The sequence below is a fragment of the Mustela lutreola genome, chromosome 8 (genome assembly GCF_030435805.1).
Source record: "Mustela lutreola isolate mMusLut2 chromosome 8, mMusLut2.pri, whole genome shotgun sequence".
Lineage (NCBI taxonomy): Eukaryota > Metazoa > Chordata > Mammalia > Carnivora > Mustelidae > Mustela > Mustela lutreola.
This window is the reverse complement of record NC_081297.1, coordinates 97853086-97880409: the sequence shown is the minus strand read 5'-3', so window position 1 is coordinate 97880409 and position 27324 is coordinate 97853086. Positions and strand designations below refer to the sequence as shown.

Sequence of the window (27324 nt, the reverse complement as noted above, 5' to 3'; positions counted from 1 at the left end):
TGTCATTTGCAAATATCTTCTCCCATTCCGTGGGTTGCCTCTTTGTTTGTTGACTGTTTCCTTTGCTGTGCAGAAGCTTTTGATTTTGATGAAGTCCCAAAAGTTCATTTTCGCTTTTGTTTCCTTTGCCATTGGAGACATATCTTGAAAGAAGTTGCCGTGGCTGATATCGAAGAGATTACTGCCTATATTCTCCTCTAGGATTCTGATGAAATCCTGTCTCACATTGAGGTCTTTTATCCATTTTGAGTGTTTGGTGTAAGAGAATGGTCGAGTTTCATTATTCTACATATAGCTGTCCAGTTTTCCCAGTACCATTTATTGAAGAGACTTTTTTCCACAGTATATTTTTTCCTGTTTTGTCGAAGATTATTTGACCATAGAGTTGAGGGTCCATATCTGGGCTCTCTACTCTGTTCCACTGGTCTATGTGTCTGTTTTTATGCCAGTACAATGCTGTCTTGGTGATCACAGCTTTGTAGTAAAGCTTGATATCAGATAACGTGATGCCCCCAGTTTTATTTTTGTTTTTCAACATTTTGTTAGTGATTCGGGGTCTCTTCTGATTCCATACAAATTTTTGGATTATTTGCTCCAGCTCTTTGAAAAATACCAGTGGAATTTTGATCAGAACGACATTAAAAGTATAGATTGCTCTAGGCAGTATAGACATTTTAACAATGTTTATTCTTCCAATCCAAGAGCATGGAATGGTCTTCCATCTATTTGTGTCTTCTTCAGTTTCTTTCATGAGTGTTCTGTAGTTCCTCAAGTACAGATCCTTTACCTCTTTGGTTAGGTTTATTCCTAGGCATGTTATGGTTCTTGGTGCTATAGTAAATGGAATCTATTCTCTAATTTCCCTTTCTGTATTTTCATTGTTAGCGTATAAGAAAGCCACTAATTTCTGTATATTGACTTTGTATCCTGCCACATTGCTGAATTGTTGTATGAGTTCTAGTAGTTTGGAGTGGAGTCTTTTGGGTTTTCCATATAAGGAATCATGTCATCTGCGAAGAGAGAGAGTTTGACTTCTTCATTGCCAATTTGGATACCTTTTATTTCTATTTGCTGTCTGATTGCTGTTGCTAGGACTTCTAATAATATGTTGGCAGCACTTCTCCAATGAAGACATACACATAAAAAAATGTTCATCATCACTAGCCATCAGGGAGATTCAAATTAAAACCACATTGAGATACCACCTTACACCAGTTAGAATGGCCAAAATTAGCAAGACAGGAAATAATATGTGTTGGAGGGGATGTGGAGAAAGGGGAACCCTCTTATACTGTTGGTGAGAATTCAAGTTGGTGCAGCCACTTTGGAGAACAGTGTAGAGATTCCTTAAGAAATTAAAAATAGAGCCTCCCTATGACCCTGCAATTGCACTACTGGGTATTTACCCCAAAGATACAGATATAGTGAAAAGAAGGGCCATCTGTACCCCAATGTTTATAGCAACATTGGCCACGGTTGCCAAACTGTGGAAAGAACAAAGATGCCCTTCAACGGACGAATGGATAAAGAAGATGTGGTCCATATACACTGTGGAGTAGTATGCCTCCATCAGAAGGGATGAATACCCAACTTTTGAAGCAACATGGATGGGACTGGAAGAGATTATGCTGAGTGAAATAAGTCAAGCAGAGAGAGTCAATTATCATATGGTTTCACTTATTTGTGGAGCATAACAAATGGCTTGGAGGACAAGGGGAGATGGAGAGGAGAAAGGAGTTGAGGGAATTTGGAAGGGGAGGTGAACCATGAGAGACTATGGACTCTGAAAAACAATCTGAGGGTTATGAAGGGGCGGGGAGTGGGAGGTTGGGGGAACCAGGTGGTGGGTATTAGAGAGGGCACGGATTGCATAGAGCACTGGGTGTGGTGCAAAAATAATGAATACTGTTACGCTGAAAACAATTTTAAAAAAATACATACTGTCCTCCCAAGGGGGAAAAAAAAAGAATTTGTAAAGTTCCCTTTCTCCATCAGTATCAATAAAGTACAAGGCAGAAAAATAAGATACAACATCTCAATAAAAGATTAAAGGTCTACAGTATAAAAGACAAAGAACAGAAAAATAGTGTGTTAAGTAATTAACCACATTTGGGGGAAGTCTGCAAAAAGAGAAGTTGTGAGATCAGGAGTGTTCGTGACAAAAAGAGGAAATATGTTCTGAAATAAATAGTAAAATTTTAGCTTAAGAGGAATCATAGAATCATTAATTTCAGTTGCAGATAAAGAAATTAGGTTTAATCAAAGGTGAAAGGTCCAATATTCTCTAACTAGTCAGTGATGTCAAAAGTAACTCAAAGACATCTACATCTCAGCACAGAAATTTGTTCACATACAGGTAAGAGATTTTTGTCCAGTATGAGATACATATGAAAGAGAAAAAAAGAAAGAGATTAGAGTTTTCAGTAATTTGTCTGAAATAGATTTTTATTATACTTGTTAACTAGAAGTATAGTTTGGATGTAAAGTTAAGTAATTGTGTTTTCTCTGAATTTTTAGTGGCACTTTCTGTAAGACCATATATTGTTATTGAAAAATACATTATCATTCCAATTTCTGATTCTGTATCTGTGGCCTAACTTTTCTACTTGGAAACTTTAAGAATCGTCAATTTCTCCCTGGAATTCTGAAATTCTGAACTTTTAAAAACAACAATAAGAAAAACAACTCATAGATACAGAGAACAGATTGGTGGTTGCCCAAAGTGGGGCTTCATGGTGGAAATAATAGGTGAAGGTGATCAAAAGGTACAAACTTCCAGTTATAAAATAAATAAGTTCCAACAATGTAATTTACAGCATAGGGACTATAGTTAATAATCCTTTTGTATATTTGAAAGTTGCTAATAGAAGATCTTAAAAATTCTCATTACAAGAAGAAAGGTAACTAACTATATGTGCTAAAGAATGTCAACTAGATATTACGATGCTTTCACAATATATACATATATCAAATCATTATGTTGTAAACCTGAAACTAATATATATTATGTGTCAATTACACTTTAATTGAAAAACAGAAAAAAACAATCTCTCATTTTTGGCCTGGGTGATGTAAGCTGGTCTCTTAAGATCCTGAAGCTAATTAAAATATAGTCAGAGTCTCTGATCTCATTAATTATAATTCCAATTAATATCTCTTTTTAATAAAATGCTTCCACCTTTAGTGTTTACTAAAGACTCCCAACTTGAATTCAGATTTCTTTTTGGTTTAGTCATGCCAGCCAGTAAACTTCCAACTTTTTACAGAGATGTCAACTTGCAGTTTGGTTGTTGAAGGTGGAAAGGATCTCAAGAGATTAAAATGTTCCTTGTCATGTATTTTCAACTAATACTCTAGTTTTTCCCCTTATTTTCCCTCTATTGTATTAGTTTTTTATTTCTGACCAACAAATCACCATACATTTAGTAGTTTAAAATAATTTTACTGACAAACCATAAGTGACTCTTAATCTCACAAAACAAACTGAGGGTTGCTGGAGGGAGGGGGTTTGGGAGAAGGGGGCTGGGGTTATGGACACTGGGGAGGGTTTGTGCTATGGTGAGTGCTGTGAAGTGTGTAAACCTGGTGGTTCACAGGCTTGTAACCCTGGGGACAAAAATATATTATATGTTTATAAAAAATAAATAAAAATAAAAAAACAATAAAATAAAATAATTTTACTTATTATCTCACTTTATGTGTGCTAGGATTCTAGACATGACATGTACATATATAATATGTATAATTACATATATATATAAATTCCATTACATTTTGGAAATAACATAGACATGTTACTCTTTTTATATACATATATTTTATATATTATATTACATATATGTTTTTATACATATTATGTAATTTTAAAAATAGATATTACATGTATATTATAATATATTATACATTATACTATATTATTATATATTGTATGTATTTTATATTAAATCTAAATACATTAAATGTATTTATATATTTATATTATACATATATGCATCATATATAAATATGTATTATATATTTATATGTATATGCACTATATGTATATATTATTACACATTATATGTATTTTTATATGTATGTGTTATATGTATTATGTATATAATATATATAAAAAGAGTACTGGATTTTTTTGTTGTTGAACGAAGATTACTTAATTCAGTAGGGGACTTTCAGATGCCCTTGTAGTATTAAATAGCTGTATTTGTTTCTTCTTTCTTCAAGAGCGCCATTAAAACAACATTCATTGAAAAATAAATTTAATGGAATAAAAAGGATTAGGAGGAAATGAACACAAAAGATAAATGTTCACACATTTTAGAATAATATATCAAGTGACTTAAGCCACAGAACTCTGGATGCTAAGGAATTAGAGAGAGAGCATGCATTTCTAAGCTGGATGTGGTGGAAAAACTGTATGACCGCCCCCCAATCCCTCTGTTCGGGTCCTCCTTCCCTTGTATGATCCCCTCTCCTTAAGTGTGGGTGGAACCCAGGACTTGCATTGAACCCACAAAATGCAGGAAATATAATACATTATCTCCAGTGTTATTATTGTTGTCTCTGAAAGCAAAACAGTTGTCACTGACATTTTGGACAAACACCTACAGGAATTTGAGAAAGACTAGATGGTTTTTTACAAAGTCTCATTTGAAGTCAGCTAGGCAAGCTTTAGTAGTAAGTGGGGGCAAGCTGGTAGAAGAGAAGATGTTTTGCCAGTAGGGGGCTCTCTGTGATTAACTTCAACAGCAATGAAACTTGCTTCTTAGTTTGAAACATTCTTTATTTTTTATATGCCAAAGTAAGTCGTGTTTTCCCAAAGTGTCAGATTGCCTCCATCTAAAATTTTAAGGCCTGGGGCAAAGAACTTACTTTCTTTGTAACTTGGTGTCCTTATATATAAAGTAAGATATTAGTAACACCTAAGTCATAGAACTGTTGTGAGGAATCAGTGAATTATCATCTGTAACCTGTTTAGTCTCTGACATATAGAAGCAGTATGTAGTGTTGGTTATAATTATTGCTATATTTTATTATCCTTTTCAATAGTCATATCATCCATCATTCAATACAAACTTGTTACTTTTTTTTTTTTTTGGTGCTTTGAATAATACAGGGAGCAAATGTCCTTGCATTTAGCAAAGCACATCGATTATGCTGTACCATGTGGAAGCAGGTATAAATCAGCAACATGTGATTAATGGAGCACAAGTTTTTAAGCACTACCTGAGCCTGTGTATTACCCAAAAGACGAGATTTCTTAAAGGTAGGATGAGACTTCAAGTACTTTTTTTTTTTTGACTATTCAAAGGAGCATGGAAAAATCACTCACTAGGTAATACCAATCCTCTCTCCACCAAGGACAACCTGTAAAGCTAGCAAAATATTTGAAATATATTAAAGATATTGGTGAGGGACACCTGGATGGCTGAGTTGGTTAGGTGTCCAACACTTCATTTTGGTTCAGGTCATGAATTTGGGGTTATGAGATTAAACTCCACAATAGGTTCCACACTCAAGTTGGGGTTCAGTCTCCCCCTTTTCCCCTCCCCCCACTCACATGCTCTCTCTCTCTCAAAATATAATAAATAAGTAAATAAACAAATAAATAAAGACACTGGTGAGATAACAAATTAGTGAATAAAGCAATGCAAGTCCAAAAGAAAGCTGAAACCCGGAAAGAAGAGTTACCTTTCCTATATAAGTTTCTCAGAGTCAGAAGGAGAAACAGGACCAGAGGAAGGCTTTTGGCAATCTAAGAGCTAAGGTGGTTCCAGTCCTCAAGCAGAGATAGAGAGACGAAAAATCAATATATCTGGTTGATTCACCAAAAAGCTACACCTCAGGACAAGATTTTCCAACCTTGACACTATGGACATTTTGAGTCACATATTTGTTTTAGGAGTTGTCCTGTGTGCCCTGAATAGTTTAAAATAATCTCTTACTTCTACCATCTAGAAGCCAATATCAAGCCTTTCCTAATGTTGGCCGCTCACCATGTTGGACAATCAAAAATATCTGTAAACACTGCTAAATATCCTTTGAGGGGCAAAATCATCCCAGGTTGAAAAACACTGCCCATGGAGTAAGGCTGACGAAAAGCGGACCCGCCTTTGAAGGAGATGGAGCTCAACTTCGAAACTTTCCATCGATAAAATTGAAGGGGAGTGATCCCAGATTGCTAGTGTTAAGGAAGGAGAGACTTGCTTCTTCCCTCTCTCCCAGGGTTATTTTCACTATATAGGAATTAAATTGTTATGAGACAGATTAATAGGGGGAAAAAGGGACAAAGTTTTATGACATGTACATGGAAACCCAATAATGAAATTGAGCCCAAAAGAAATGACCAAGGCAGGCAGTTTTGATACATTTTAGACAAAGAGACAATAAATTTGTGAGGAATTGACAGGATTAAAAAAAAAAAAAAAAAAACAAAAAACTAACGCCAGGTTTTTTTGAGAACTGTAATTAGCAAGGAATTCTAAGCACAATTTGGGCTGAGGTAGTCGATTGTAGTAAAAAAGTAATCAAGTTTTTTCTACAGCTTTCTCAACTTCAAAGACCCTGTTTCTGATGATAAGGATGTCTTTTTACTTTCTGCGACGGGGAGGACATTTTTCACAGGGAGATTTTTTTCCTGCTTTCAGGGAAACATAGGAGGGTGTGTCTTTGTATTTTTTTTTTTCAAATAGCTGTAATTCAAAATAATCAATATGCTATTGTAGTGTATTTGGGGATGGCTTGCCTGGCCCCCTTCAGTTCCTGGCTCTGAAACTTCCCTGGAAACGTCAACATTAAAAGCTGAGCTGGTGACCATGGGGAGAGAAAGTGAATTAGTAAATGCTTGGTAAGAGATCGGCAAAGAGTAAAAAAATGATAGATTAGAATGAGGTTGAATAAACAGAAAAGAACAAATCAGAGCACATTTCCCACATCCCATTAAGCCAGTGGAATATAATGTCTGTTCTTCTTTCACCTGATGAAAAATATTAATTCTTTCTTTTAACAGGTGTAAGTTAGATCTCCTTTGCTCCTTTTGGTTTACACAGAAGTGACATTTTTCACTGAGGATTGCCCTGTTCATTCTTTGCTGAGTAGTCAGTGTATCTAGAGCATAAGGACATTGACGTACCATAGAGGCTAAGCTGTGAATTTCTGATGTTTTTGTTTTTGGTTTCTTTGTTTTGTTTTGGTACAAAAAGGTGGTTTTATTAAAAGTTTACTTTGTGGTTTGAACTCCTGTTCCATTACCATGGAGAGATGTAGGATTGCTTTTCTAATTCATAATCTCCCAAACTTGACTAATGAGACCCTTACTGCGGAATAGAATTTGGAGTTGCGCTATGCTAGGGAATTTTTCTATGATTTCTTGATGGACATGTTCACGTTGCACGAGTTTGTAATTTGGCTGGCATTTAGGGTGGAGTACTAAGTGACAAAAAGTCGCCAGGTATCCAAGATCACATTGTCCTGACCGTGTAAGAGGGAAGCCCATTTATATTTTGTTGTCACATTAAATAGAAAGACCAGTGTGGTTTAGAGGCAAGATTAAGTTGAAAACCTGAAATATTCAAAAGTCTGGATTATTTCATGAGCTCAACCACCGATAATGTTAACATCCATATGCCTCCATTTTTCGTGTGGTTCTGTCAGTCCGTGAGAGCAGAACAAGTTGAAAAATAAATGATTGAATATGCCTGTAGCTTGGTTCTGGCAGCTAGTATGCTTAGGGGTTTTTTTGTTTTGGTTTATTATTTTTTTTTATTTTTTTTTTAAAGATTTTATTTATTTATTTGACAGAGAGAAATTACAAGTAAGCAGAGAGGCAGGCAGAGAGAGGAGGAAGCAGGCTCCCTGCTGAGCAGAGAGCCCGATGCGGGACTCGATCCCAGGACCCTGAGATCATGACCTGAGCCGAAGGCAGCGGCTTAACCCACTGAGCCACCCAGGCGCCCTTGTTTTGGTTTTTTAGATTTTATTTATTTATTTATTTGATAGAGAGAGAGAGAGAAAGAAGAGAACAAGCAGATGGAAGGGCAGGCAGAGGGAGAGGGAGACGCTGACTCCCCACTGAGCAGACAGCCCAACTCAGAGCTCCATCCCAGGATTCTGGATCGTGACTGGAGCCGAAGGCAGACATTTATCTGATTGAGCCACCCAGGTGCCCCAGAGAGCTTAGTTTTGTCACCCATCCAAGGAAGTCTAGATTTTGGTCCACTCACATATAGCTTGTGGTATTAGGTGATCTAACGTGCTAGGCAGCCCACATTGTACCTGCCTGATCTGTAAAACATTTGGCAATTTGGCACACCTCTATGGTAGAATTGTTTTTGATTTCCTTGTCACACCTGAGAATGCCATTTTCAACATCAGACTTCAGGGTTTGCTTGCAATACAGTCTTGCTATAACTCTCAGGAGAAGTCTAGTAGCATGTCTGAGTCCATTGTAAAGGGAAATTTTTTTCAGTTCGTGTTTTTAGGATAGTGATGGAATCAGAGTGACAGAGGGATGTTCTTGTGGTTGTGGATACGATAATTTTTGTCCCTCTATCATCTGTGCTCAGCCAAATGCCTGTCTTACAAAAGGGTAACTTCTATTCAGCTTCCAGAGATTCAACTGTGTCTGCTATTTCTTAAAGAGGCATATTTTGGGGCAACAAATTCTGCTCGCCTTCACCTACCACAGATACCATTTACAAGAGCATTACTCATGTAATATACATAAGAATAAATTTAAAGAGATATACAAGATCTCTATGCCCAAATCTGCAAAATTCAAAAAGAAACTAAAGAGAGAAACTAAGGAAAACTAAAATAAAAAGAGAATTATGTGATAGGCAGGGATTAAAAGATTAATAAAGATATCAATTTTTGCCAACTTGGTTTATCAACTCATTCGATCATCTCTGCAGGTTTCCTGTGAAAGTAGTGAAGATAAGTTTAAAATTTATTTGGAAAAATAACATGTCAGGAATAATCAAGATGCTCATAAAGAAAAATAAAGTAGGGAAAAGTTGCTCCATTAACTATCAAGGCTCTTATAAAGTGACAGTGGCTAAGGCAATATAGTTTGTCAGAATAATAGATAAATATATCCATGAAGGAGAATGACAGCCTAAGCCTGAATACTTGACTTACGATCACAGTGGCTCTGTAGAGCAGTAGAGAAAAGATAACTCACCAAATGGTGTTGTTGCAACTAGTTACTCATTTGAGAAAAAGTAAAAATTGACCCATACCTTATACCTCATACACAAAAGACTAATTCCAATTGGATTATACATGCAAATACGAATAAATCATAAAACAATAAGGCTTCTGGAAGATAACAGAAAACACAGAATTGCAGTGTAGGAAAATGTCTCTTTGGAAAGCTAAAAGTACAAAAATAAGGAAAAATGCATAAGCTATATTATCTTGAAATTAGAGACTCCTATTTATCAAAAGAAACCATAATAGGATGACTAGGAAAGCCACAGAGAGGAAGATATTGTAACACACGTAATTGACAAAAGCATCTATCTATCTATCTATCTATCTATCATTTATCTGAAAAGCTATGAACCAATAATAAAAATACTGGGGCACCTGAGTGGTTTAAAGCCTCTGCCTCTGGCTCAGGTCATGATCCCAGGGTCCTGGGATCAAGCCCTGCATTGGGTTCCCTGCTCAGCAGGGAGCCTCCTTCCCTTCTTCTCTCCCTGCCTGCCTCTGCCTACATGTGATGTCTTCTGCCAGATGAATAAATAAAATATTAAAATAATAATAATAATAATAATAATAATAAAAATACTGGAAGAAAAATATTCAAGAGACTTGAAAGGGCACCACACAAAATATAATAGTCAAATGGATTGTAAACCTATGAAAAGGTGCTCCACTTCAGTAATAATAAAGGAAATGCAAATTGTTTAAAATACAATTAGATACCTCTATGTATGTACTAAAATAACTAAAAATTAAAAGATCGAGCTGTCACATTTTGGCAAGGTGTGGGGGCTACAGAAATGATATATGGTTAATGGAAATGTAAATTGATAAAACTACTTTGAAAATTTAAGATTCCTATATCTAGGATGATGCAGGTATATGGCCAATAGAAATTAAAACATATATATATATATGTTTTATATATATATGTTTTATATATATATATATATATATATATATATATATATATATATATATATATAAAAGGTCCTGGAATACCAATCACAGCATTGTTTAAAAACAGTAATGAAGGGGTTCAGAGAGAATACCAATCATAATTCTAAAATGTGCCACGTTGGCAAATGGACTATTTTTTTGAAAAAGATTTTATTTATTTAAAAGACAGAGTTCACAATTAGGCAGAGAAGGAGGCAGAGGGGGGTGTGGAACAGGCTCCCTGCTGACAAGAGAGCCCAATGTGGGACTCGATCCCAGAACCCTGGAATCATGACCTGAGCCAAAGGCAGAGGCATTAACCCACTGAGCCACCCAGGCACCCACAAATGGACTATTTTGAGCTGAAGACAGTCAAGACTCAGCCGATTCCAGAATGCTTTTACCACTCCCTTAAACTACCTAAAAAATATTTAGCTAAGCAGCCTGGCTCAGAAAGAAAGGCATCACTAAGAGATTACTAAGAGATAACCTTTTTACCTGAATGATTTATCTGTGTGGCAGGCCAAATATCTAATTACCAAATATCTGCTCTTCTCATTGTCTTGTGATTACTCTCCATCCCTTTGAAGCCCTAGGCTCTATCCTATTTTCTGGCTCAAGATGACATGTAAATCTTGATGACCTGCTTGTCCTTGGGCCTTATACTTTCATGGGCCACCTGTACATTTGTGATTACATTTCTTTCTCTCCTGTTACTCTGTCTTACGTTAATTTGATTAATAGACCAGTCTTAGAAGGGTAGAAGGAAATTTTTTTCTTCGTCAATAATAGAAAACAGCCCAAATATCTATCACTATTCCCTATTCATGCAAGAAATAATAAAAAGTAATAGTAATGAAAAGTAATTAACTACATCTACACTTACCAGCAAGCGTGAAACTCATGCACATGATGTTGACTATGAGTTTTAGCTTGAGATATGTTGAAGGAAACTGGACACAGAAGAACACTTACCACATAATTCCATTTATAGAAGTCTTAAAAACAAGCCTTAGACATCAGTCTTAGAAATCATGAAAACAGATATCTCTCTATATCTGGGGGAGAGGAAAGGGATAGAGATTAAGAGAGGAGAAAAGGGTGATTTTTTTGGTGCTAGAATGTTCTGGTTTTTGATTTGGGTAGAGGTTTCACAGATGTTTGTTTTGCAAAAATCATTAAACCTACATTTATGTCCTGTGCAGTGTTCAGTATGCTGGCTGCAAGTTATTAAATATATTTGATTGATATTAAGTAATACAGTCTTGTGTTCATTGCAAAGCTGTTAAACACATATAACATATAAAATAGAATATATTATGTAATATATAAAATAGATAATGTATTAATTCTCATTATATCAATATATTCTGTATTAATCATTAATATTATATTAATAATTAATTATTATATATCAAGAAAAATGTGACCTTCAGGTTTTAAAAAGTAGAAATTTTGAAGTATGTTTTGGTAGTATAGGCTTTAGCATATACAAAGTGTTTTAGCATATTTGCACATGTTACCTAATACCTGTCTAAACATTTTTACATGTATTATTTTATTTTATTTATTTATTTTTTTAAGATTTTATTTATTTATTTGTCAGAGAGAGAGAGAGAGAGAGAGTCAATACCACAACCGCTTTCATTCATGAATCGGAGAAGGAGGCATTACTGAAACCACGCATCATTACCACACACAGAAAAGAACCAAGACGTCTTTTCCATGTCTTTTCACAGGGAGCTACTTAAAAAAAACAAAAACAAAAAAGTGCATTCTTCTTTGGAGAAATGTCTATTCAAGTCTTTTGCCCATTTTAAAATCACATTGTTACTATTATTTTTTTTGCCATGGAATTTTAAGAATTTCTTATATAATTTTAAAATTAACACTTTATCCAGATATATGGTTTGCAAATATTCTCTCTTGTTCAGTAGGTTACCTTTTTATTCTTCCATTTCCTCTGCTACATAAGAGCTTTTAGTTGATACAATCCTACTTTTCTATTTTTGTTTTTGCTGCCTGTTCTTTTTGTGTCATTCAAGAAATCATTGTGGAGGTACCTGGGTGACTCATTATCCAAGCATCTGACTCTTGATTTCAGCTCAGGTTATGATCTCAGGGTGGTGGGATTAAGCCCTGGGCTCCAGGCTCAGTGAAGTGCCTGCTTAAAATTCTCTTTCTCTCTCAAATAAAATAAAATCATTAAAAAAAGAAGAAATTATTGCGGAAAGCAACATCAAGAAGATTTTTCCCCATGTTTTTCTTTCTTGGATTTTTATAGTTTCAGATCTTACTTTCAAGAGGTGCCTGGGTGGCTCAGTGGGTTAAAGCCTCTGCCTTCAGCTTAGGTCATGATCTCAGGGTCCTGGGATCAAGCCCCACATCAGGCTCTCTGCTCACAGGAACCTGCTCCCCCCCCCCTCCGCCACCTCTCTGCCCACTTCTGGTCTCTATCTGTCAAATAAATAAATAAAATCTTTAAAAAAGAAATCTTACTTTCAAGTCTTTAATCCATTTTGAGCTAATTTTTATGTATGGTGAAAGATAAGGATCCGATTTCATTCTTTTGGATGTGGATATTCAGTTTTTCCAACACTGTTTATTCAAGAGACTATTCTTTCTGTGCTGTGTATTTTTATACCCTTGTCAAAGACCAACTGTCTGTGTATGCATTTTTTTTTCTGGACTTTCTTTTTAGTTCCACTGTTCTACATGTCAATTTTCATGCCAGTACCAAACTGTTTGGTTCCTTAGGCTTTCTAATATATTTTGAAATCAGGAAGTGTGAAGCCTCTAGTTTCATTCTTATTCAAGGTTACTTTGTCTATTTGGGGTCTTTTGTGGTTCCATATGAATTTTGGGATTTTTTTTTCTTCTATTTCTATACAAAATGCCTTTAGGATTTAGATAGGAATTACACTGTATTTGTAGATTGCTTTAGGTAGTATAGACCTTTTAAGAATATTAATTCTTATAATCCATGAACACAAAATATATTTGTATGTGCTCTAATTTATTCCATAAGTGTTTATAAGTTCTCAATGTACAAGTTATTCACCTTTATGGTTAGATTTATTTCTAAGTTTTTAAAAATTATTTTTGAGGCTATTGTAAATGGGATTGTTTTCTTAATTTTCTTTTGTTTCTTGTTGGTGTGTAGAAACACAAGTGATATATGTATGTTGATTTTGTATCCTACAACTGTATTGAATCCATTAAGAGGTTAGATTTCATGTTGTAATCTTGCAACACAAACAAACAAACAAATCCCAAAAGAACACAAGCAAACTTTTGGAGATGATGAATATGTTTATCATCTGGATTGTGGCAATGGGAGCATGAGTGTGCCCAAACTCACCAACTTGTATACATTAATTATGGGCAGGTGTTTTTGTATACTATTTGTACCTGAAATTAATCTGAAAAACAAAACAAATGGAGACATAAAGATACATGTTAGCTATTATTATTTGCAGTGTAGATCACTTCCTTGGTTTGTACTGTGGGGCAGAAACCAGATTCAGTGTCTTTCTAACAAAACACGTAAACCTTATTATACTACCCATGACTTTAAACTGTGTTTAAACTATATTTAAAAAGAAAAACAAAATTATATTTTTTCTCGGGTTAAATACATCTCGTGGATCAAGAAACCAAAGAAAACAAAACTGCAGTGATTTTGTTCAGTCACTAGATGGCACTGCAGCTTGTGGCTGCCCATAGCATTGAGGGAACTCGAGTTCTTTAGGGTAGAGGAGATTTTTGAACAAACTCATTTTGGTTATTTTTCTTTATTGAAATATGGTGTCAAATATATTATTCATTTTAGGTGTACAACATAGTGTTTGAACAGCTCAGTATTTTGCGTGGTGCTCATCACAAATGTAGCTACCTGTAGCTACCATCTGTCACCGCACAGCGTTAGCACATTATCATTGATTATATTCCCTGTGCTGTGCGTTTCCTCCCTCTGACTTACCCATTTCAGAGATGGAAGCCTGTAACTCCCACTCCCCTTCACCCATTTGCCCATCCCACCGCCCCCTCCTCTCTTCAACCATTAGTTTGTTCTCTTATTTCTGGGTCTGCTTCAAAGCAAACTGATTTTTGATATTTGTAATTGGTCACTAGAAAACAGAGTTGTATTTTAAATAATAAATCAATTCTTTAATGATATTATATTTGGGTTTATTTTAAATATAATTTTTTATAGAGTATCTTGAAACTCTAAAGGAACATAAAGAAGAAAAGAAATGTTATCTTTACTCTTATTACTCTGGGAAAACCATTGTTGTGTCCAAGTTTTCGCGTCTGAGACCACCAAGGAGCCAAGCACCGATGCAATCACATGAGGGTTTATTTGACAAGTTTAAGCTTGGGCCCAAGTATGCCCGACACAGCGGAGTAGGGACTTGGACTCCGAGCCAGATTATAGTCAGAGTTTTTAAAGGCAGAGTAGGGGTGGACTTGGGGGTGGGTGAGGATAAAGGGGGTGTTTAGAAGGCCTATCAGGGTAAAGAAGACTGTCAGGATATTGAAGGCCTGGTTACTATCAAGCCAAGGCCATTTTTCCCTTTAATGAGGCACTAGTATGAAGACAATTGGGAGTCTCCTGGTGGAATGTCACATTCTTGCTATCAAGCATCCTTGTTAGTGAGATTTGGGTTTAGAAGAAATTTAACTTTATTTAGGGCTTGAGGAACTGAGTTATTTGCCTCTGGAAATTGTGCTATTGTTGGATAGCTTCTTTGTTTGTAGATCTCTAGGACATTTGTAAACCTAGGGAGACTCCTGTTTTGCAGGATTGTGATCTCTGCAAGTTAATTATTTGTTTTCCTTTTAGGGCAGTTAGAGGTGGCTGAGGAATGTCAAACATACTGCCCAGGGGATGGAGCAGGTGGAGAGGGGGTGCAAGGTGCCAGCTTTTGCTTTGCCAAGATGGCTATACTTATGTCAGGGATAGACTCGAGGTGGGTACAGCCCTGTTTTTCTTGGCCTCCACACCATTGTGCTTACCTTCATAGTTTTCTTTTTAAGCATATAGAAACACAAAGCATATCTATTTTTTTGTATTTCTATTTAATATTTAACAGGATAGAATCTTGATGGCTATATTATTTTACCTGGTTTAACAATAATAGTGTGTATGTTCCCCTATATACCTAAACATTCTTTTTACTGTTATCTTTCATTGTTGTCAAATTATTTCATCATGTAGTAGAATCATATTTATTTAACCAAATCTTTAATTTTGATTTCCAATTTATCACTAGTAAAAATAGCTCTTTGGTAAACATTTTTGTGGTTATGTCTTGAACATCAGAGATGATTCCTTTAGTGTCCTTCTTCCTCCCTCCCCCCAAAAATTATCACATCAAAAGAAATATGGAATCTTTTTAGGGCTTTTGATAAGTATTTTAAAACTGTATTCTAAAGGTCAAACTATACCAATTTATGCGATCATCTGCAATCTTTCTGGTTATACATTTTACCACGTTTTCTCTAGAATTTTATTAGCATTTTAATCTCAGTTATGATAGATTTTCATGTGTTAAAATCTAGTCAAAATTATGAAAATTGAAAACAATCTTAGAAAGATAATTTCTATAATAGTATTATAAAAATTTTGAATCAACTCAATACTGGCTCAAGGACCTAACACATCAATGGCATTTGATCATTTGAAAAATGCTTTAACTTTATTGAATCCCTATATTTATGTGAAATAAGCAGGAGTTATTACCCTTTTTAGAGGAGGGAATTATAATTATGTTGCAAAAGCCAAATAAAACACAAACAACTGCTACTTACCTTCAGTACATACTAACATAATTATCCGGGGTGAATATAGTCTATAAATTCAACATTTTGAAAATTAGCTAAAAGCTTGCACACAGGAGCAAATCAAGTATATATCTATAATATACTTCCACAGCCCCCTACACTTTCCCTACTATACACTTCATCATTACCCTAATGTAATTGTTTGCTTTACTGTTTGTTTTTCAAACAGCTCCTTCAAAAAGAAAGACAGGCTATGCAGAAGTATACATGTTATGTAGAAATGCTGCTTTATGCCAATACTGCAAACTTAATGACATAATGTCATTTATAAAAAATCATCACTAAAAATTAATACATTACTTTGAGCCAGGTACTATTCTAAGCTCATTTTCATGTATTAATTAATTTAATTTCTACCCAATTTGGGGGCAATTTCTCACTAATGCTAACTAAAACAGCTGGGCAACTAGCTAGTGGCAAAGATGAAACAGACAGTACTTCTCTTGTGCTCTGGCTTTTAGTGAGCCTTTACATTTACACATTTCATAACACATAAATTAAAAGACATTGTTTTCTCATGTGACTCAGGAGCATATTGTTGTTACTAATGATAGGATATTAGAGATGGAGGCCATTTGTTTCATTTTACAGCTGTGGGAACTGAAGCACATGGAGATGAAGTAACCTCTATATTTTGTATCACTAAACAATGTCTGGAATCCACATTTTTTTTTCAGTATGCTATAATAAGGACAACAGTTTAGAGATCTCACGATAGCATTCAGAGAAGCTTTCAGAGAAGAACACTGTGAAATACATTCACAGAACATTTTTGAAAGTAACAGAATTTTTCCTTACTGAAGTATCTCATAGAAATTAACACAAAGCCTTATATCTCCTTCATGGATTACTTTGGGTCAATTACTAAATTATGCTGGGGGCTTCAAAATTGAATAAGATGCTTTCAGACCATCAGTTACGTGGACCAGTTAAACTTTTATTGGAGAGAAATTGAGCTTTATAAACAGGTCCTCCCAAGATGACTCTAGGGGTCTCCTAATTTCCTATGCCCCTTTAGTATGAGGGTGATGAATAATAACAGAAAGGAAGAAAATAATAGAGTTAAAAGTGACATATATTCTTCCCAAGTCAATTAGAATGTTCACTGACCATCAGCTATACAGAAAATAAATATAGTTCTTTTGGAAATTCATATGAAAACAGTTCAAAAAGTATAAATTTATAAAGCTAAGGATTTATGATAGATAAGTTTAAAAATATAGTATTTTGTTTTCTTTTTTTAGTATGATATATAATTTTTAGTGTATTCTAAGAAATAAACATTTCTTAGAAACCAATTGGCAATTCTACTTTTATTTTAACATACATATAATCAGCTTATAATGGCACTGAATACAAAAGACAAACAAAGAAACACTATTGCACTCAGAAAATACTTCATAAGAAGCATTGCACATGGTAGAATTGATTAGGAAAGGTACACATTTATAGTCAGGTAAAACTATTATTATTCCAAGTTTGAATAATATGGAAGTTTTTCTGACAGGAATTTGCCACATCACATATTGCACATTTTTCAATACTTTCATCCATTTCACAAATACTCCTCAAATTTGTTTTTGTCTGTATCTCTGTAAAATGCTACATGTAAGATTCTTAAGACAGAGAATTATGTATCATTGAAAAAGATGAGTTACACAGAAGTAAAAACAACAATAGAAATACATGATCACCCCACACTTTTGGTGGGAAAATGATTCTGTAACCTGGCAAACTTCTCTAAAAAGAGAGAAATATCACAAAGCTTAGTTTCGTAAGCATTTGTCCACTTATACATGTTCTCTGATTTTAAAAAAAAATGCATTTAGACTAAATGTCCATGTGACCAGTTAAAATGTCTTATGTTTACATTCAGTTTTTAATACCACCACCTAACATTTTCAAATAGTGCAAATACACGAAGCACACTCAGTTTTGGTAGTCATCTAACAATAAATAGTAACTCTAAGCCTAGTTATTTTATTATTTCTAAATTCTAAAAAATATAAAGTGCATCCATAAGGTTTAAAGTTGTTCTTCTCATTCTTGGATGTAACGATCAGTCAAACCTGTGACTTTTTCAGCTCACGGCGAAGTGTTCCACGCTGCAGATATTCCTGGAATTTCCCTTTCTTTTTTCCATAGTCTTGTTTGGAAGAAGATTTCCAAAATAAGACAAAGTTTTTTCACCAAGTCTTTGTGGAAAATTTCTAACTGTGGAGCAGCATTGATCAACACAAATTTTCTCAAGTTCGTGTTATAATAGTCTAAAGGCAAATAGGTTTCCTTGTTATTTAGCGGCTTTGCTGCATATCGAGTGTAAATTCTTTCCACAGGCTGTGCTGCTGACCCCCATACTATTCAGATATGCACAATTCTCAGATCCTGTGAGATTGAACCTGTCAAACAATAAAGAAACTTAGAATTATTTTCAGTTCATCATTTTCATTCAGTTACATGAGAATGAACTTTGTGAGGGTAACCTCTGATTTCTTTTTTGCTTGGTAGGAGTTCATGAAGCAAGTCAGGTGATCAAGTGACCATAAACTAATCTATAGAGACACTAAACAAAAATTGAGTGAAAGGGTCTGTGGGAGGAAGATAAAAAGCTAAGAGCAAAGACTTCCAATGATCTGGGCGGCATACCACCAGAGGACTGACTCTTGGCTATTTCTCAGCTAAATTCCTGGAGAAGCAGTTCCCAGAAAGTTTACACATTCAACTGTTAGGCATATAATGTTAGAGGGTGGAAGGCCCCTGAAGCCAATCTGCATATAAAGAACCATAGGACACATATTAAGAGTGCCTTTTCTAGAAATTTGAATTTATTTTCTATATCAGGAATCATCATAAAACTATTTAGAAGGCAAGAAATTTATTCAGTTCTGGGTTTTCAGATGGCAAACGTTAACACTGACTATACAAAATGTTCTTCAAACTTCAAAATATACATCAATTACAGGTAATAAAATTAAAGTCAACATCTTCTGTTCTGGAGACGGTTTTCTGTCAGGTTCATAAAATCTTCTAATTTGCTATTAGAAATATTGTGCTTTATTCCTCTGGGGATGACAACTGGGAAAGAGTAAAAGGGAATTATTTTTTAAAAAGTCAGCTTATCAGGAAAAAATGTATATGAGATTGTCAGTGTTCTGTGTTTCTTTTTATCATCGTAATTATTTATGGACTATGTTGAGCCTATTATTCACATAAAATTTACTCAGACAAAGTTACTAGAAGCATTTGTTGTATGACTTCTAAGTAGATAAAAAGAAAAAAATAGCAATATTAAAACCCTTCTTTAAAGAATTCAGAGGGGTATAAGCACGTAAATCAGATTGATAATGCTCTGCTCACAAGGACACAACAGTCATATCCAACAGTGCTTTGAAAGAAAAATGGCTTTCCTGAGCTGCCACTCTGGGGAAGATAAAGAGATGTCTTGATCCTATGCTGTTGGTGGGAATGCAAGTTGGTGCAGCCACTCTGGAAAACAACATGGAAGTTCCTCAAAAAGTTGAAAATAGAGCTACCCTATGACCCAGCAATCGCACTACTGGGTATTTACCCTAAAGATAAAAATGTAGTGATCCGAAGGGGCCCAAGCACCCAAATGTTTATAGCAACAATGTCCACAATAGCCAAACTATGGAAAGAACCTAGCTGTCCATCAACAGATGAATGAATAAAGAAGATGTGGTGTGTGTGTGTGTGTGTGTATCACACACACACACACACACACACACACACACACACACACACTGGAATACTATACAGCCCTCAAAAGAAATGAAATCTTGCCATTTGCAATGATGTGGATGGAACTAGAGGGTATTATGCTGAGCGAAATGGGTCAATCAGAGAAAGACAATTGTCATATGATCTCCCTGATATGAGGAATTTGAGAGTCAAACTGGAGAGTTTGGGGGGTAGGGAATGGAAAAATGAAACAAGGTGGGATCAGAAGGGAGACAAACCACAAGAGACTCTTAATCTCACAAAAGAAACTGAGGGTTGTTGTGGGGAGGTGGGTAGGGAGAAGGTGGTGGGGTTATGGACATTGGGGAGGGTATGTGCTATGGTGAGTGCTGTGAAGTGTGTAAGTCTGACAATTCACAGACCTGTACCCCTGGAGCAAATAATATATTATATGTTAATAATAAAAAAATTTTTAAAAAGACATCTTGAAACTTACCAGTTGTTGAATTCTTTGCCATCTGACCATTTCCATGTTTGATTATCTTCAGTTTTCAGCCCAATCCAGTGATTAGTTATACCCACATATCGTTTTAAAAAGCTCTTGAAGAAAGCATAAAGGAGGTGTGTATTAAATAACCCCTCTGCGTAAGTATATAATTCATCCTATTTTTGAGAAGCTTCAATTCAAGGCATGATAGCAAAGCTGATCACTTATTAGCTCTAGTTAGGACAAGCTCATTTGGATTTTTGGTCTTTGACATTAAGTAATCAAAGCAAATTTACAAGATTAAATGGAATCCTGATTGTGACCTCAGACTGATCATATGGCTTGCTGTGACTAAATTTTCCTACAAGGGCATTAGGTACAGTGGAAACAGAAAGAAATCACAGATTATCTCTCTTAAAAAATAGCAGTAGTTTATGAAATTATTTTTGAATACTATCTTACCATGTCCTTTTCAGAATCAATGAACGCAAGAGTCGCATCCTGTTCGTAGCAAAAGTTTTGGGCCAGCGTCCAGCCCCTCTTTTCAGTAGAAATAAAGTAGCATTTCCTCTGGTATCCAATCCAACCATCCGAGCATGAAGAAACGTGGCTCTTTGATGGAAATAGAGACATATCTTGGCCTGGACAATTGTATTGGCCCACTGTGAACAGGAAAGTGGTTTGTTTTAGTAACAAAAGAAAGTAAATACTCACAGTATGCAAGATCAGTTCAGGGGGTGCTGTGCTGTGCTAGGTGACAATGTTTAGGATGAGAGACAAGGAGTGAATTCTGAGAAAAGCAAGAAGGCAGTTTCTCACCTTGTCTAATCTGTTCTGCCTCATTGTTATTGTCAGAGTATAAGAAGTAAGAGGGTATCTTTTGGGTCATAATCTCAGAAAGGGGTAGGAAAATAGAAAAATCTTGCAAGTAGTCTTTGGACTGGAAAGGGGAAAGGGCATTATAAATTACAATGAAGTCAATATAACACTCTTTTGGGAGATGAAGGACAGAATGATTTTCAGGGAACTAATTCAGAATACAGAAAGATCTCTGGCTCAGGATGTTTCATAAAGTTGTAAAATTTCCTGTTTGTAAAGACACAAACGTATCTTGGTGTTGCTATATGTTTTGAATACCATATAACAGTTGACTCTTCGGGAGATTCTAGATATATTTTAAATTATTCATAACCACCGTTATGTGGTCTTGGAAATAAAAGACAAAAGATTGATCAATTCTTGATTAATTTGTGGATTAGATATATTTTTTTTCCTATCAACAATGAATGTGAAGCCCACATTTTTTTGCCTAACTAAATGTCTATATATTTAGGATCTAAATCAGTCCCTTTATTTCAGATCTTAAAATATGTTCAAATGTAATTTTCCCCCACAATAATTTATAAAGCATAGACACTTTTAATACTTATAAAGAAGTTCTCAAAAACTCAGAAAGCACTGCACTGATCATCTAAGGAATATGGAATTATATTTAGTATTCTTGAAGAAATCAGCCAAATATCATGATTGAGGTGATTCTAAATTAATCAGAATTTCTGATTAATCAGAAATTAATCAGAATTTCTGATTAATTAGAACAAGTAATCCCTGTTGATTTCAGCTGGACATGAATGCTAACAGCAGAGACTCAATGAATTCATGAAGTACAGACCCACCTGATATAGCAACGAGAGCTATGATTAAAACAGTGATGAAGACCACATTCATGACAGCACATGGGATAGGAACTTGAAGGCACCCTTCACGCTGTGTTGCAAAATGAGGCCTGGATGCATTATCTGAAGAGAGAAAGTTGATGATGAATTCAGGCATCATTTACATTTCAATGTCTCCTTATCTTCTTATCTGAAATTTATAAGTTAATTTCTCCCAAATTTTGAGTGAGCTGGGAGAGTGAAACAAATCAGGGATGATAATGAGATCATAAAATATCTTCCCAATCTGTGCACTTAGTAGCTCCAAAAACTCTAAATATATTATAATTTTGTTGTTTGAATCGCAAAAACATTTATTAAGTATATGATTATCTTAGAAGACCTATAAAATGGACATCCTAAGCATAGTACTTTAACCCCTGGGTAGTTATTGTTTAAGAGAGATGACATAAATACAATAGATGTGGATAATGAATAAAAAATACTGAATCGAGAAGGGGGTGGGATTATGGACATTGGGGAGGGTATGTGCTTTGGTGAGTGCTGTGAAGTGTGTAAACCTGGTGATTCACAGACCTGTACCCCTGGGGATAAAAATATATGTTTATAAAAAATAAAAAACTATACAAATTTAAAAAAAATACTGAATCGATATATAAATAGCTACAACTAGCATGACTGAAAATTAAAAAAAAAAAAGATTGATGGTACTTTTTGGTGTGATTGGTACAGATGTGAAGCAATTGAAATTTTCAAATATTACTCATGGAGAGCAAAATGGAAAAATAACTTGGGAACTTTTTTATACAATAAATACACACCTACCCTATGATCCAGCAATTTGACTTGTACAAAACAAGAATGTTCATAGCAGCTTTACTCTTAAGAGCCAAATAATCCACATATCCATCAACAAGAATAAAGATAAATTATGGTATATCTGAATACTATTTAGAAATTAAGAAAAACTGATAAATGCAACAAAATGCATAAATACCAAAAAATGTTGACTAAAGAAATTGCAGCTACAATCATATACTATATATTTCCATTGATATGATTTTCAAGAATTGCTGAACTATAAGTGAAATAAGTCAGACTGAGAAAGACAAATATGGGGCGCCTGCATGGCTCAGTGGGTTTGCCTCTACCTTCGGCTCAGGTCATGATCTCAGGGTCCTAGGATCGAGCCCTGCATTGGGCTCTCTGCTCAGCAGGGAGCCTGCTTCCGCCTCTCTCTCTGCCTGCCTCTCTGCCTACGTGTGATCTCTCTCTCTCTCTCTCTCTCTGTCAAATAAATAAATCGAATCTTAAAAAAATAAGAAGTCTTTTTTCCATATGATTTCAGTCATGTGTGGAATTTAAAAACAAAACAAATGAAGGAACAAACAAAAAGCAGAATCAGACCTATAAATATGGAGAACAAAATGACGGTTGTCAGAGGGAAGAAGGATGAAGTTATGGTTAAAATGGGTGAAGAGGGAATGGGAGATACTGGCTTCCAGTTATGGAATGAGTAAGTCTGAGTAAATTGTGGGGATGAGAGGCAGTGCATAGGGATTATAGTCAATGATATTGTCGGAGCACTGTATTGACAGATGGTAGTTACACTTGTGGTGAGTGTGCATAACATAAAGGGATGTGGCAGTGCTGTGTTGTACACCTGAAAATAATGTAACGATATGTGTAAACTATGCTTTAAAAAAATAGTTGAACTAAACTATAGTGATATAAATCAGAAAAGTGATTGCTTTTATGTGTGTAGGAAATGTAATTTGTCCAGAAAGAAATACAGGAAATTTCTAGGGTGATAGAAAATTTCAGGGGTGCCTAGGTGGCTCAGTCATTTGAGCATCTGCTTTTGGCTCAGTCATGATCCCAGGGTCCTGGGATCAAGTTCCCCATCAGGCTCCTTGCTCAGTGGGGAGCCTGCTTTTCCCTCTCCCTCTGCCTGCTGCTCCCCTTGCTTATTTTTTCTCATTCTGCCTGTCAAATAAATAAATTCTTTTAAAAAAAGAAAATTTCAGTGTTGGTTGGAATTTTTATAATTCATTAAACTGCATATTTAAGATTTGTGCTTTCATTGTACATAAATTATACCTCAATTAAAAATATGTGAATAAGGAGTCAGATATTTGAATTTTCCAAGAGAAGTCAAAATAATAGAAGAAACATAACAACATTAAACAACAAATGGTATGTGGAAGTTAATTATTTAATTTACCTTCCATATAATGCTGAAATAGAGTAAAAAATTTGATTTCACCAATAAGAAATATTTTTGTGGAATATGAATCTCATGTGAATGATGATTCTTAGTTTAAAGAAAACTAGAAGAATATGTGTTTCAGAATATAAATAAATAATTGAGGAATAAGTGGAGTGGATTCTGTGTCCAGAGTCTGAGTTTGATTTTTGCTAGGATGAGCTCTCAGGATTTTTAAAATTTGGCCTCACGAGAAATCCATATTTCCCTATTACGTTCTCAAAACCTGAAATGTAAAATGGCCACTTGCATGATATTAGAGTTTACCATACAAAATAGCTTCAAATGCAAACAGACCCCATTTTTCAATGTGTATGACCTTCATAATTAAAAGGATGTTAGCAGAGAACATATCTTGAAATTTTTTTATTTCTTTGCCTTAAACATTTCTCTGAAGTCAAACTGAGCAAAGAGATGTGCTTTCTTTCATTGTTTATTGGTTGCCAATTCAGTTTTTGCTGCTCGGGATTGTTTTTCCCAGTGTAGGTCTGCATTCAGATTTTGCAAGAGAAGCCTTTACCAAGCCCGTATCTACTTCTATTTCTCACAGCTTCTCAAAGCAAATCTTCCTTTTTTCCACTAGTTGATCACCGGAAGCAGCCCTTGGTAGGTAGGGTAACAAGTTCAGAGCTGTCTGTCTAGTTTCACTTCTCCCCATGTGAGAGTCAACCATGCCACTTAGACTCAATGAAGCTACAGTTCTGGTTCCTTAGGGCCCACGAACCCATCTGGATAGCTCATGGACTCAGAGACTAGACCAGTCTATTGGCTTATCCAGTGGGTAAGCTGTGGACATGATTCTCAGACTGTACATTTGTTTTCCATTCGTGAGGGCTATTGTTACTCACAGTTTGACTTATCACCTAGGTGACAAAAACTGCCCCAACAGCAAACTTCCGCTCTGATTATGGTCCTTGTTCACTAATGAAGAAACTGAAAATAGATCCACAGTTGTATATTGAGACATCCAGAAGTGATGCTCAAGGATTGTTCATACTAATAAAGCAGCCACAAGAGCAGCATAAACTAAACATTCAGCAGGAAATTGGATGAACTCAGAAAAAGCTGAGGATCCCTGAATTAGGTTCTTTCGACTATGCTCTCTGTTTATTGAGTAGTTTTATTATTATATTATTATTATATTATATTACATAATAGATACTGTGTTTTATTATATATATATTACATTATTGTAGTATATATTATTATATACATTTCTGCTTTTCAACAGCTCAACTGGGCCATGAAAGTATGGTTACCTAGCCACCAGAAATCTCTGTGGCTTGTAGTTGCTATCTACAGTTGATTCTGTCTTAGGTAAAAGATGGGTTTATCAGAAGTGACTGATGTCTTTTTAAAGTAAATCAGTCTAAGAGACACACTCACAAAATAATCCCTTCCTCCAGATTGTTCAGCTCTGCTGTTTGTAACACACCCCTTTATTTCTGGATAACTTTGCTTATAAGTAAACTGTCTGTGCCACATGCTAGTGTTTTGGAGCATCTTATTAATTAGAGAGGAAGAGATAGAAACAGAAGAAGTCAAGAAAAGATCACAGAAACATATTATAGGAGAAGCAATGAGAGCATTCTAGTAATAAGAAGTAGAACAGATCTGTGGACAGAACAGATGAACAGAAAAGAGGAAGAGGTAAATAGCTAAGGTGATCCTATTTTGATGTATTTTGATGAAAAACAAAAGAAAGGAAGAACCACGTATCATTTGCGTAGAATTTGAAGCCCGAGATTGAAAGGGGGAAACAGAATGATGCAATGAAGAGTTCCGAAGAGTTCCATGAAGAGTACAGAAAACAGAAGTTTGTATTTTCAAGAATTTTTCATGACATTCTCCTAAGAAATTACCTCCAGACATGGTTAATGTTCAGATATGTTTATAGCTATTCTTTCAAAGATTGGAAACCCTCGTTCCCAGCAACTGGAGGGTGCTGTCATGGGAACCCAAGCTGAAGCAAACAGAAAGCATACAAGAATGCAAGGTGAAGACAATGAGTGTAATTGGTTATGGGGAAAACCATTGCTCTAAAGAGGGGCAATGCTTCCCAAAGCATGTACAGATGGATACGGGGAAAAGGTGGTGAACACACGCGGTGGGCCAGTGCAGGGAGTTTTCTAATTGAATCTGAAGAATTGATGTGATATAAACTGAAACAAAAACATATTTCTAATGATCTTCAGAAATCTACCTTTGTGGTTTCCCTCAAATCTCAGGTATCCTGTCTTCTCATGGATAGAGAAATATTTACTTTTTCTCATTTTCTCCTTTACCTGGACCAAAGTAAATCATAATCAAATGTTTCTAAAGACAAATGCTCATTAAAAAAAAATACTGCTAATATAAGAGGACAGAGGGATAGATGATAGATGACAGACAGATGATAGATTGATGTGTGTGTGAGAGAGAGTGAGAGAGAGAGAGAGAGAGAAAGAGAGATGACAGGTAGATGTGTGGGAGAGAAAGAGACTGACCAATGTATAACAAAGGTCTGACTTACTTTGCTGTCCACCCTCTGGATGCAAGGAGCTGTTCTCTGTTATGGAACAATCTTCAGAATTCATCTTTGTTCTAGTCACGATTCCTTGGTGAATCCCAGGCCAAGCCAGTTTAGAGTGAAAGTCTTTGCTGAAGCTCTAACTGAGTCTCTTGAGTCTATGACCTATCTCAGCCTTTATATTCCGTTGTATTGTCTCCACCCTCTTCCTCCTGCCTCCTAACCACTCAACTACATCAGTTCTCTTTAATTTATGCTCCAGCGGCCCAGACAATTTACAACGTGTTATTGTGGTGAGCTGCGGGTTTTCCCTGTTGTCTGCAATGTGCTTTCTCACAACTGTAGGTGTAGCATGAAGAGACTAGCGGGGTTTTCCCAGGATCTGAGACATCCTTCTTTAAATTTGTGAAAAACACAAATAACTTAGGAGACGACATATTAAGTAAAGAATGAAAAGTTAAGGATTCCTAACTTTGAGGTGGAAATAATTTGGAGAGTAATTATTTCCCTTGGAAACTCATTCCTTTATTTAATTAATGACTAGTATTTATTGAACATGCGGTATGAACCTGACACTGACTGGGGTGAGAGGATTTACTGTTCAATGAGAATTTTAAGATCTCTGTCCTCATGAATCTCTCTCCACTCTGGAAGAATTTTACTTCGGAAACTATCAATTGGCTGTCAGAAGGGTTAT

At 35.4% G+C, this 27324-nt stretch overlaps 1 protein-coding gene across 1 annotated transcript; it reads right to left on the bottom strand.

The window, feature by feature from the left end:
- Positions 1-16906: 16906 nt before the first annotated feature.
- Positions 16907-26801, bottom strand: CD69 (CD69 molecule). The gene is made up of 5 exons (XM_059186164.1): positions 26631-26801; positions 21853-21975; positions 20639-20838; positions 20186-20289; positions 16907-18389 (listed from the first exon to the last, which is right to left on the bottom strand). Exons 1-5 carry the CDS (start codon positions 26692-26694, stop codon positions 18281-18283), a joined length of 600 nt encoding a protein of 199 aa, XP_059042147.1. The 5' UTR covers positions 26695-26801; the 3' UTR covers positions 16907-18280.
- Between the last annotated feature and the right edge of the window lie 523 nt (positions 26802-27324).

Excerpts from the sequence above, each read along its gene's own strand:
- CD69 (XM_059186164.1), bottom strand. The coding sequence starts at position 26,694 with ATGAATTCTGAAGATTGTTCCATAACAGAGAACAGCTCCTTGCATCCA. Across the intron at positions 21,976-26,630 it reads TCCAGAGGGTGGACAGCAAA|ATAATGCATCCAGGCCTCAT; the intron begins GTAAGTCAGACC and ends TTCTCTCTTCAG. Across the intron at positions 20,290-20,638 it reads TTGATTCTGAAAAGGACATG|AGCTTTTTAAAACGATATGT; the intron begins GTAAGATAGTAT and ends GCTTTCTTCAAG.